Source organism: Engraulis encrasicolus, chromosome 7, assembly GCF_034702125.1.
Source record: "Engraulis encrasicolus isolate BLACKSEA-1 chromosome 7, IST_EnEncr_1.0, whole genome shotgun sequence".
NCBI lineage: Eukaryota > Metazoa > Chordata > Actinopteri > Clupeiformes > Engraulidae > Engraulis > Engraulis encrasicolus.
Genome location: NC_085863.1, coordinates 37,469,594 through 37,481,381, shown reverse-complemented (window position 1 = coordinate 37,481,381; position 11,788 = coordinate 37,469,594). Strand labels below are relative to the sequence as shown.

At 51.7% G+C, this 11,788-nt stretch overlaps 1 protein-coding gene across 1 annotated transcript in view; it reads left to right on the top strand.

The window, feature by feature from the left end:
• LOC134451827 (neuronal tyrosine-phosphorylated phosphoinositide-3-kinase adapter 1) overlaps window positions 1-10,829 on the top strand; it is a 25,778-nt gene extending 14,949 nt beyond the window's left edge. Inside the window, exons 4-10 of the mRNA XM_063202226.1 lie at window positions 32-114; window positions 202-299; window positions 1,945-3,951; window positions 5,166-5,396; window positions 6,200-6,318; window positions 10,329-10,517; window positions 10,617-10,829. Of these exons, the coding sequence (XP_063058296.1) occupies window positions 32-114; window positions 202-299; window positions 1,945-3,951; window positions 5,166-5,396; window positions 6,200-6,318; window positions 10,329-10,517; window positions 10,617-10,829 (2,940 nt within the window). The remainder of the gene's footprint in view (window positions 1-31; window positions 115-201; window positions 300-1,944; window positions 3,952-5,165; window positions 5,397-6,199; window positions 6,319-10,328; window positions 10,518-10,616) is intronic.
• Window positions 10,830-11,788: the final 959 nt, after the last annotated feature.

Sequence of the window (11,788 nt, the reverse complement as noted above, 5' to 3'; positions counted from 1 at the left end):
CTTACCAGTAACCTTAATACTTACTCACCAGGCTGGCCGCTGCCCGCCCACCAAGCCCAAGCGGCACCCCAGCACCCGGCTGAGCTCCACACCGCAGGGGGAGCACCCGCCCATGCCCCTACCCTTACCCTTACCCCTGCCTCTGTCCCTGGGGCGGGGAGGAGGAGGAGGAGGAGGGGGAGGGGGAGGTGGTGGAAGTGGACACCCTCACCCGCCTGAGGCGCCGCCACCACCACCGCTGCCCCAGCCACAGTCTGGCCAGTCGCACTCGTCTGGAAAACACGGAGACAAGAAGAATGGTAAGAAAGCGAGAGAAAACAAATGAGAGAAAGTAAAGTGAATGCGAGTGAGAACAGTTATCCCGAAGTATCTTTTTGTGCGTGTGTGGCATATACGAACTGTATGTATGTATGTTGTGTGTGTACGTATGTTTGCATGCATACATCTGTGTGTGTGTGTGTGTGTGTGTGTGTGTGTGTGTGTGTGTGTGTGTGTGTGTGTGTGTGTGTGTGTGTGTGTGTGTGTGTGTGTGTGTGTGTGTGTGTGTGTGTGTGTGATAACACTTTAACCTTTGCTAACCTTTGCACATTAAAGAGAGATGTGTTTGTGTGGGTGTCTTATCTGTGTCTATGTGTGGAGGTTGATGTGTTTATAAATGATAGTATTTCCCTGGCAACCTGTGATACCCTCCTCTCCATCCCTTCTAACACGCACGCACGCACGCACACACACACACGCACCGACCCCCTTCACATACACTCCTCCACATCCCATCTCCAGTTTGTTAGATCTTGGGGAGGAGCAGGTGCGTTAGTCTAATAACCTCGCCTGACCTGACCCAGGATCCTCCATTACATCACCTCTCCTCCTCATCCTCTCCTCAGCTCATCTTTCAGCTTCACAGCTGTAGTTGATCTCAGCCACTCCTCAATCCCTCTGACCCATTTCTGCTCTATCGCTTGTTTTTTTCTTCCCTTTCCGTGCCTCCTCTCCCTCGTTTCTTTGCCTCTCATCCTCATGCTCCTCCGGTTTCTCTCAACTGCTTTTAGGGGGGCTCACGTTTGATTACTGAGCCCTTAGATCAGTGATTCCCAGCCCATTTCCAGCAGAGTTCTCTCGCGCCAGTTTTTTGTTCTGACAGTGCTGTGCACACAACACAGTCCCACACACGCATGCAAGCGCACACGCACACACACACGCACGCACGCACGCACACACGCACGCACACACGCACACACGCACGCACACATGCACGCACACATGCACGCACGCACACACACACACGCACGCACACACGCACGCACACACGCACGCACACACACGCACGCACACATGCACGCACGCACACACACACGCACACATGCACGCACACATGCACGGCACGCACACACACATGCACGCACACACACTGTGTCTATCTCACACTCTCTCCTCTCTCTCTATCTCTCTCTCTCTCACACACACACACACACACACACACACACACACACACACACACACACACACACACACACACACACACACACACACACACACACACACACATACACACACACCTATATATACACACACTCACACACTTGCACAGTTTCAGAGCAAGATAATGATTTTTATCTGAAGCGCTAATTCTGGGCTGATGTAAAAGGCTGCGTCTTCTCAGGGACTGTGAGAATGAGTGCTGTGCTGCACATGAGAACGTTGACAGGAGACTTACATCTCTTCTCTTCTCTTCTCTTCTCTTCTCTTCTCTTCTCTTCTCTCCTCTTCTCTCCTCTTCTCTTCTCTTCTCTTCTCTTCTCTTCTCTTCTCTTCTCTCCTCTTCTCTCCTCTTCTCTTCTCTTCTCTTCTCTTCTCTTCTCTTCTCTTCTCTTCTCTTCTCTTCTCTTCCTCTCCTCTCCTCTCCTCTCCTCTCCTCTCCTCTCCTCTCCTCTCTCCCCACCCCAGCCATGAAGAAGTCCGATTCGGGCGACATGAGCAAGAAGGTTCCCCCACTGAAGCCCAAGCGGAGCCCCAGCACCCAGCTGTCCTTCGACCCCCCGCTGCCCCGCATCCATCCCCCGGCCACGCCGCTCCCCTTCCAGGCCACCGGCGACCCCTCGCCAGGCGCCGGGGGGCCCGAGGTCATCGGAGGTGGTGGCATCATGGGCGACGACGAGCCCGTCTACATCGAGATGGTGGGCCAGGTGTTCACGCGGGAGAGCACGGCCACGCCGCACCCGCCCCAGCCCCCGCTCACGCCCTCGGCCACCACGCCCGACTCGGACTCGGACCCGGGCGAGGCCATCTACGAGGAGATGAAGTACCCGCTGCCCGAGGACCGCGAGGCGGCGCAGCGGCGCCTGCAGATGCGGCACCACGAGCGGCACCAAGAGCGGCTCAAGGCCTCGAAAAGCGGCGGCGGTAGTGGCGGTGGCGGGTACCACCATCATCACCACCCGCATCACCACCACCACCCGCACCATCCGCACCACCACAGCTCGTCCTCCTCCTCGCCCCTGCCTCGCCCCTCCTCCTCCTCCCCCTCGTGCGCTGCCTCGTCGTCCTCCTCCTCCTCCAAGCCCAAGACGGCCGTGTCCATCTCCCACTCGTCTCCTTTGCCCTGCTCGACGTCCTCTTCGGCCTCCTCCACCCCCGTGCCGTTATCCTCCAGCCCGCACCCGCCGCGCGCACCCACACCTTTCCTCCTGCAGGGCGGCGCCAAATCGGAGCAGGACTCCGGCGGCGGCGTCAGCAGCGCCACCAAGATCCCGGCGCCCTTCCCCAACCTGCTCCAGCACAAGCCCCCTCTGCTGGCCTTCCCCCAGCCCGCCGCAGCCTCCAGCGGGGTCGCGGCCCACAAGGGCACCTCCTCCTCCACCTCTGCCTCCACCAGCACCACGGCTGCCTCCTCCTCCTCGGGCTCCAAGGGCGCCCGGGAGTCCTCCTCCTCCGGGAGCGGAGCCCCATCCAGCTTGCCGCCCTCCTCCAAGGACTCCTCGTCCTCCTCCTCCAAGGACGACAAGTCGCGGGGGGAGCTGGGCCCGGCGCCGGGGCTGAGGGCGCGGAGTCACTCCACCCCGCTGCCACCGTCCTCCAAGTCCTCCTCGCCCTACTCGCACCACCACCATCACCACCACCACCATCACCCGCATCACCGGCCCTCGCACTACCACCAGTACCGCAAGCACGACAAGGAGAAGGGGGAGAGGGACGGCAGGGAGAAGGACAAGTGCTCGGGGTCCTCTTCGACGGGCACCTCCACCTCAGCGGCCACTGCCTCCTCCTCCTCCATGACCGGGGGCTCCTCCTCACAGGGCACCTCCACGCAGGGCAAGGAGGGCAAGTCCGTCAGCTTCCTGCTCAAGTCGGACAAGTCGGAGCGGGAGCGCGACCGAGATCGAGACAGGGACAGGGACAGAGAGAGTCACAGGGACAGAGAGAGCCACAGGGACAGAGAGAGCCACAGTCACAGGGACAGGGATTCGGGTCCCTCCAGCCTGCCAGACCCATGCACCACCTCCAGCAACCCCTCCCCTGCTCCCCCCTCCTCGTCTACCTCCGCCTCTGCTTCGTCGTCGTCGTCCTCCCAGCAGCGGCCGCACTCGCGGCCACACATGCACCGCTCCCACACACCCCACGGCCACTCGCACGGCGGCCTGCCCGCCTACAAGCCTCCGCCTGCCGACAGCCCGCTGCTCTGGACGTACCCCTCCGTGGGCTTCCGGAAGCCCCCTGCCTACGACAGCCTCCGTGGGGGTGGTGGAGGATCGCATATGCCCTCTCTACATCATGAGTCGGGTTCGAAAGGTGGTGGCGGTGGAGGTGGAGGGAGTGGGCCTTCGTCGTTGCAAGGTGGCAAGGCGGGTTTCGTGCCCTGGGACGGGAGCGGAGGCTTCGGATTGCCGGACGACGTTCCCTATTGGCCCATGCACAGGAAGCTGTCATTCAGCCACGGCAGCCGGGAGACAGAGAGTAAGTGGATACATGGGATTGGTAGATATACAGTATATGTAAGATACATGTATATCTATCTATACAGTAGATATATTTTACAGATATGTGTGAGGAGAGTTGTCAAACCCGTGTTCAGATAGTAAAAACCCTGCCACAAATTTGATCCAACCACCTCTGAATCACCTGATCGTAATATGTGCTCAAGACAAATAGACTAGTAAGAGAAATCAACAGTGTTAGAAGGAAACTGTCGCAGATTTTTGTATTTATTTGTGAACCAGATTTTTTGACACCTCTGTGTGTATCATACTTTGCAAACAGCTTCGCGATTTCTCAGAAGATACAATGGTGACGTGAAGGTGTGTTAGGTCTATTTAAATGGTTTCAACTCGCTCAAAATGCTTTTTTAAACTTGCGAAGCGCGGTGAAGGAGCCAAAAATGTATTCCAAAACATCAAAACGTTACCCAGATGAAAACAGACGAGCTGTTGTTACACAGAGAGACGTAGCAGTGGCATCTATATTTACACCAGTGTATTATTTTTGGCTGCCTGTCTCTTATCGATGTGAATGGGAGACGCGAAAGACCAAAGAGCTTTGATGTAGGGGGGCCATGAGAGTAGTCCTCAGATGAGCGATTCACTCTTTTTAAGCTCGCACTGATCCTGGAATAGCAAAATAAAAGCATGTCTCAGTCATTTTTTACGACTACTACTATGCCCCTGTCTGCTAACGTCTCCGCTTTCCTTCTGTGTTTGTGACTATTTTGCTCTCTGCCTGTCTCTTTCATCTTCCGTCACTCTCTTTCTCTTTCTTATTTTCTTGCTCTTTCGCTGTCCCTCACTCACATGTTTTCACATTTTCTCTCTCACTGTGTCTCTTTGGATTTGCCTCACGTTTTTCCACCCCTTCCTTTTTCCCTCTCCTTTACTTCACCCTTTCTATCTCTCTGCTTATTTGTCTTTGTTTCTCTCTCCATTTCTCCCCCTTCCTCTGTCCCTCTCTCTCACTCCCTTTCTTCTCAACTCTCTCTCCCCTCCACCTCTCCCTCTCTTCTGCCACCACCTCGCCCCTCCTCTCTCCCCCCTGCAACTCTCTCTCTGTCTCTCTGTCTCTTTGTCTCTCTCTGTCCTCTCATTGTATCTCTCCTCCCCATAACCAACCCCCCTCCCCCTTTTTTCTCCCCCTCTCTCCACCTGTCTCTTCCTCCTCCTCCTCCTCCTCCTCCTTAGAAGACGGCATGTGGAACGGCAGCGCAGATGGTCTTCTGAGGCGGGAGAAGGACGACCTGGTGCTGGGGTTGCGCGGGGGTCACTCGGGCATCCCCGTGCGCGCCCCCGGCCGGCCCTTTGGCCACAGCGAGAGCCTGGCGGGGGCCGACGGGCCTCCCGGCTTCAGGGCACTCAGCAGAGGAGGAGGGGTGCCCTTGCCCTGCCAGACCTTCCCCGCCTGTCGCAACGGAGGTGAATTCAGATAGCTTACCCCTACACTATCATCCACCACCTGTCTCCTGGTCTATTAATAAAGCGTGATGAGAAAGGATGGGCTAAAGCATGATCAGGGTTTTAATACGAATGCATGACACGTTCATTTGTTTGGCACATTTCATGCGCCATGGCACTTAAGAAAGATAAAAATATAAAACATGAAACTCACAATTTTGCCATATACTGTACTGTGAGACATTTAACAAAAAGTACAATGCAATACGTAATTGTACTGTGGTTTCAAGTAGCATTGCACATACAGGACAAAAGGATATGCAAACAAAAACAAAAAATAGAATACAAATCTGAAATCTTACTTTTAGGATCTTTATGTGTGGTCATACTTTATGTTGGTGACAGCCTTATAGATTAGATTCCGGAAAAAAGTTATATTCACATTATTTTGATTATTTTCTCATATATCCCCATACTATTGGAATCCACACACTCCGAATCTTTAAACAGCCATTGACAGTGTTATTTGCTGTCACAAACACATTAGCGAATTTCATCATGCAGTATTTATTACACACGAATCGATAAAAGTCTTCCATCAATTAATATAAATGCACTGTAATTGAATGACTCCCATTTTACGGGGTTGACGCTTAGTGCAATAAATGTATACTACGGAGAGATGCATTGATCATTTCCACTGTACTGAAATGTGTGTGTGTGTGTGTGTGTGTGTGTGTGTGTGTGTGTGTGTGTGTGTGTGTGTGTGTGTGTGTGTGTGTGTGTGTGTGTGTGTGTGTGTGTGTGTGTGTGTGTGTTTACAGAGCTGGCGCGGCTGGGCAGGTCGTCCTCTACGTCTGGCGTGAGGCAGGTGGGGGGAGGGGACGTCCACAGGCAGAGCAGCCTCCCCGCCAAGGATGCCCTCAGCCAGGTGAGAATACAGGTAACGTGATGCACTGCTGCACACACACACACACACACACACACACACACACACACACACACACACACACACACACACACACACACACACACACACGTGAGAGGAATACAGTAGAGGATTTAAGGGGTACACACACACACACACACACACACCAAAACACAGAGAACATACACTGAAATGTACATAGACAGATATGCACCACACACATGCACTCCAAATACACAAACACACACACACCTGCCATGACTAAAATTCAGTTCATCGATAATACTAAAAGTTGTCTGTCATTAATAGGTGCGGCTGCTATTACTGTAACTACAACTCAATGGACACACTATGTATCATTCCAGTTATCAATACCTGTCTGTCTCCAGAGCCGGATTACACACAGGCTAGATATGGCTGCAGCCTAGGGGCCCCCACCTGCCAGGGGGGCCCTGATTGGTCAAAAGTGAAAAATTTTCCTAGCTCATAGAAAACACTATGTAAATTTGTCGCGAAATTGGTCTCCTTGGGCCAGGGGCACAGCAACCTGTAGCCTAAGGGCCCCAGGCCATCTTAATCCGGCCCTGTCTGTCTCTGTATTGGCACAATCTAAAACTCTCCACAGTACATGCGGTAGTATTCCAGTGTTAGTTCAACTCAGAGAATAGCACCAGCACTATGTTTGCTGTAAATTCAGACTGAGAGTTGAATTATGACTGTAAAATCCAATATGTATATCATCATTATGCCTCAGCATGAAATGACCCTGCCGTTAGCACTGTTCATGTCAAACATAACCTTTTCCGTATGAGTCTTCACCATTTTGCTACTGTTAACAAGCAAGACAACGTTGTTTTTTCTGGAGTGGCATAATGTGTTGCTGCTGTTGTTGTTGTTGTTGTTGTTGTTGTTGTTTTGCTTCCTCCTCCTCGTCTTGCTTCTGAATCATGTTGCTGATTATGAGTGTAGAGGCACTCAAGCTGAACCAGCGGAGGGAGCTGAGGCGTAAGCCAAGCGGAGAGGAGAGGAGAGGAGAGGAGAGGAGATGTTGTATTCAGGTCACAGGGAGCCAGTGTGATTGTTCTATAGTTAGAGGCCTGGACAGGCCAGATGTGATCCACTACCCCAGCACATGCAGCACACTCTACGCCATCACACACACACGCACACACACGCACACACACACGCACACACACGCACACACACACACACACATACAAACACAACCCACATACAGCACATTATACTATATATATTTTTGAAAATAGACTACTATATATGCAGTGCATATAGTGTATTTACATACACACACACACTCACACACGTACGGTCAACACATGCACTTGTACATATACATGCATACACGCATACACATGTTCACACTCATACATGTACTGTATAGTGTACAGTATACACGTATATACGTGTGTGTGTGTGTGTGTGTGTGTGTGTGTGTGTGTGTGTGTGTGTGTGTGTGTGTGTGTGTGTGTGTGTGTGTGTGTGTGTGTGTCTTCTGTACCTTGACAACAGGGTTTAAATCGGGCCAAAGCCCTGCAGTGATGATGATGGGCTCCCCTCCTCCTCCTCCTCATCTCCTCCTATTCCTCCTCCTCATCCTCTTCCCCTTCTTCCTCCTCATCTCCTGCTCTTCCTCATCTTCCTCCTCCTCCTCTCCTCCAGAGTCCTCTGGATCCCAGCTCATCCCGCTGCTGTATTTATAGGACTGTAATACAATAGAGGCAGATATTGACCGCTGTACAATACGGTGTAACAGAAGGGGCTCTCCCTCTACTCAGAAAAACAAGCTCTGAGCCATTGACTCTCACATATAGTGCCGCTGCAATACAACATTTCATGAAATTGTTGTATATGACGTTTGTAACGAGCAATAACAACAAATATTGATTTTGGAGGTTGAAGAAAAAAACTTTGTTGGCCCTTTACCTTGGTTCCCCTTCTCCCCACGAAATATGGGTTCGATCAGTTGTGCAGTTGTGTGGTATTTTAAAGGGTGTTGGTTTATGGGCAGAATTATCAGAGTAACTGACTTTAGTGAGATTTCCACCTTATTGATTACTATAATGTGTGTTGATACTATTACTACTACTACTACTACTACTACTACTTCTACTAGCCTACTACTACTACTACTACTACTACTACTACTACTACTACTACTACTAGCTTACTAATACTACTACTGCTGCTACTATTACTTCTAGCCTACTACTACTACTGTACTTCCACTGCAATTACCATCATCACTAACATTGATATTGACTTTCATGCCGTTAACGTTCAATACTAATATTGACATTTGCCAATGTTATATATATACTATTACTACTAGTAGTGGTAGCACTATTGCTAGCTTTGCGATTACTAGTGGCATCTCTATATTGATCTTCATGCTGTTTTTATTCAGCACCTGTGTTGCTGTTTCTATCCTAGCAACAGCTACCTCTACTGTCGGCAGAGACGCACATGTGGCTGTGCAGCTATTTTCGAACTGCCTGCCGAGGGTCAATGAGGGTATGGTGATGAAGATAGATCCACGGCTAGCCTACAAAGAGAGAGAGAGAGGGAGAGAGAAAGAGAGAGAGAGAGAGAGATGAAGAGAGAGAGAGAGAGAGAGAGAGAGAGAGAGAGAGAGAGAGAGAGAGAGAGAGAGAGAGAGAGAGAGAGAGAGAGAGAGAGAGAGAGAGAGAGATACAAAGTGAGTGAGAGAGATAGAGGGAGAGAATTAGAGAGAAAATGAGAGAGAGAGGGAGAGAATGAGAGAGAGAGATAGGGAGGGACTGAGAGAGAGAGAGAGAGGATGATAGAGAGAGCGAGAGTGAGAGAGAGAAAGTGAGAGAGAGTTGATGTGGAATGGCTCTGCTCTGCTCTGCTCTTCATTCGCTTGTCTCTTGGCAGAGGCTCAGATGCTGACGCAGTCGGAGTGTGCCGCAGAGACAGACCGCGTGCGTATGCCTGTGAGTGTGTGAGAGTGTGTGACAAAGAGACAGTGTGGAGTCTGCTGTGTGTGTTCGCGCGTGTCTGTGTGTTGTTTGTGCGAGCGTGACTGTGCCTGTGTGTGTGTGCATGCCCTGTGTGTGTTTGTGTGTGTGTGAGTCTGTGCAAAAGCAAAAAAGTGTGTGTGTGCCGCAGAGACAGACTGTGTATGCTCATTTGACCTTCGTTCACACGGCAGGGAGTTTAGAGAGTGTGGCTGCAGCAATGGCACCCCCTGGTGTCCAAACTTGGCAACAACGCCCATCACACGCCCAAAACACTTTTGGCACCATCCAGCAGTTTAGGAAGTTCTTTCTCTGCTATTCCAACATGGGCGGTGCTCTTAGACAGAGCCGGCATTATTACATGCATACTCACGCACAGACTCGGCTTTCTGTGGATCACACATCCGCATTCCCAAAGGGATCACTGTCCCTTTGTAAGGATTATAAAATGGACCCTTTGATTTTAACGCCGTATCATGTAGTAATTCATCTCTGTATTGTACCTAAGCTAAGCTGTGATGTGCTTCTATTTTCTGATGAATGAATATGGTATTCGGGTACTGCAGAGTTGGCGCATTATAAAAACTGTTTGTCTGTCTCTATCTCTGTCGATCTGTAGGCCTACAAGTCTGTCATTAATGTACATGGTGTAGCAAAATGAAGTTCATACACAACTGAATAATTGTTTTCTTTCACTTCACCTCTCATCAGTTCTTTTCTTCACTCTCTTTCTCCTCCCATCATCTCCTCTTCCCCATTACCCGTCTTCCATCTTTGTCTCTCCCTTCCTTCCTTTTGTCATGCCTCTTGATACAGTAGTTTTTTGACAGGTGTTTCCATCTTTTACATCAGAGGGTCATGAAAAAAATGTTAAATTATTCAAAACTCTGAACCCAACTTGACTTTACCTGACTCTCCCCTCTTCCTCCCTCCTCTCCTCAGCTCCAGGCCCAGGCTCTAGCCCAGGCCCAGGCGGTGGCAGCCCAGGCAGCAGCAGCAGCGGCAGCTGCAGCAGCCCAGAGTCAGGCCCCCGTCCCGGGCCAAGGCTCCTGCAGCCCCTCCCTGACCCGCCACCAGCAGCAGCAGCTCCAGCAGCAGCTCCAGCAGCACCACCTGCAGCTCCAGTTCCAGCACCTGGCTCAGCTGGCGCAGGGACAACCTCCGGCCACCGGGGGCAGTAGGGATAGTGCCGCCACCACCACTCCGGGCGGTATCGTCATCCCAACGTCCAGCGGACTGGTGCCGGGCACCGTAGCGGCGGCCGCGGCGGCGGCTGCGGCGGCAGGGATGGGCGGCGGCCTCGCGGCGAGCCAGGCGGCACAGCGCGACGGCAAGCTCCTGGAGGTGATCGAGAGGAAGCGCTGCTTGTGCAAGGAGATCAAGGCCCACCGGCGGCCCGACAAGAGCCTGTGCAAGCAGGACAGCATGCCCATCCTGCCCAGCTGGCGACGGACCCCCGAGCCCCGTAAGACGGGCACGCCGCCCTGCCAACGGCCGCAGGCTGTGGTGTGGGACACGGCCATTTGATGGCTGCACTGTCCCCCCCCATACCGCCACCAGACTCGCTAAAACAAAAGGGAAGTAAACAAACAAGACAAGAATAAACAAGAGTAAATGAGTTTACAGTAGAAAGACAATGTATGGAATAATACGGGAAACAAAGAGAATCAGTTACTGAGTGGCCGAGCGATGGGATGGGATGGGATGACGGTTGACTACTGACTACTTGGAAGTGTATGTGTGTATGTGTGTGTGTGTGTGAGAGAGAAACGTGCCATAATGACTGAATGCAGGAAGAAGAAGAGGACTAGGGATGGTGTGACAAAAAACACAAACTACTGAACTACTTGTTCAAAACTACTGACTCTCACCAATTAGGTGAAGCAAACAAACAAACAAACAATGACAATGAAACCTGAAAAGGAAAGGGAAATTAAGTTTACAACATTGCTTCTTCATACTTGACACCTGATCATGAACTTTCAAAAAGTCCCGAAACAAGTCACATCCAATGTGAGAGGTGTTGTAGGTAGAGAAAGGCTGAGACGGATGAGGGTTTTTTGTGGATGGGGGTGGGAGGGTGTGCTCCCTTGTGCTCTTAGGACGCTACCTATCAGTGTTTTGGGGTGTGTGTGGGGGGAGGTGGTAGGGAGAGGCACATCGGAGCAAAACCTGACTCCCTCCCTGCTTGAGGAACTAACTGCAGCTAGTGTGGCCATTTTCCCTCCCGTCAAGTCTGCGCATCTCTTCTCTTTCTTCTACTCGTCTGTTCACTGCTCACTGCTCCCCCCTTCACTGGTCTAGATGGAAGGCCCCTACTCCACTGATCATACAGTACTAGAGGAGGACCCAGCTTCACAGCTCCACAGCTCCATAATGCCGACTCTCTCTCCCTCTCCCCTCTCCCCTCTCCCCCAGTTCCTAGACCTGTTCCCAAACATCACACCCTCTACTTTACTCCCCCTCACATGTGGTGTAGCATCTTT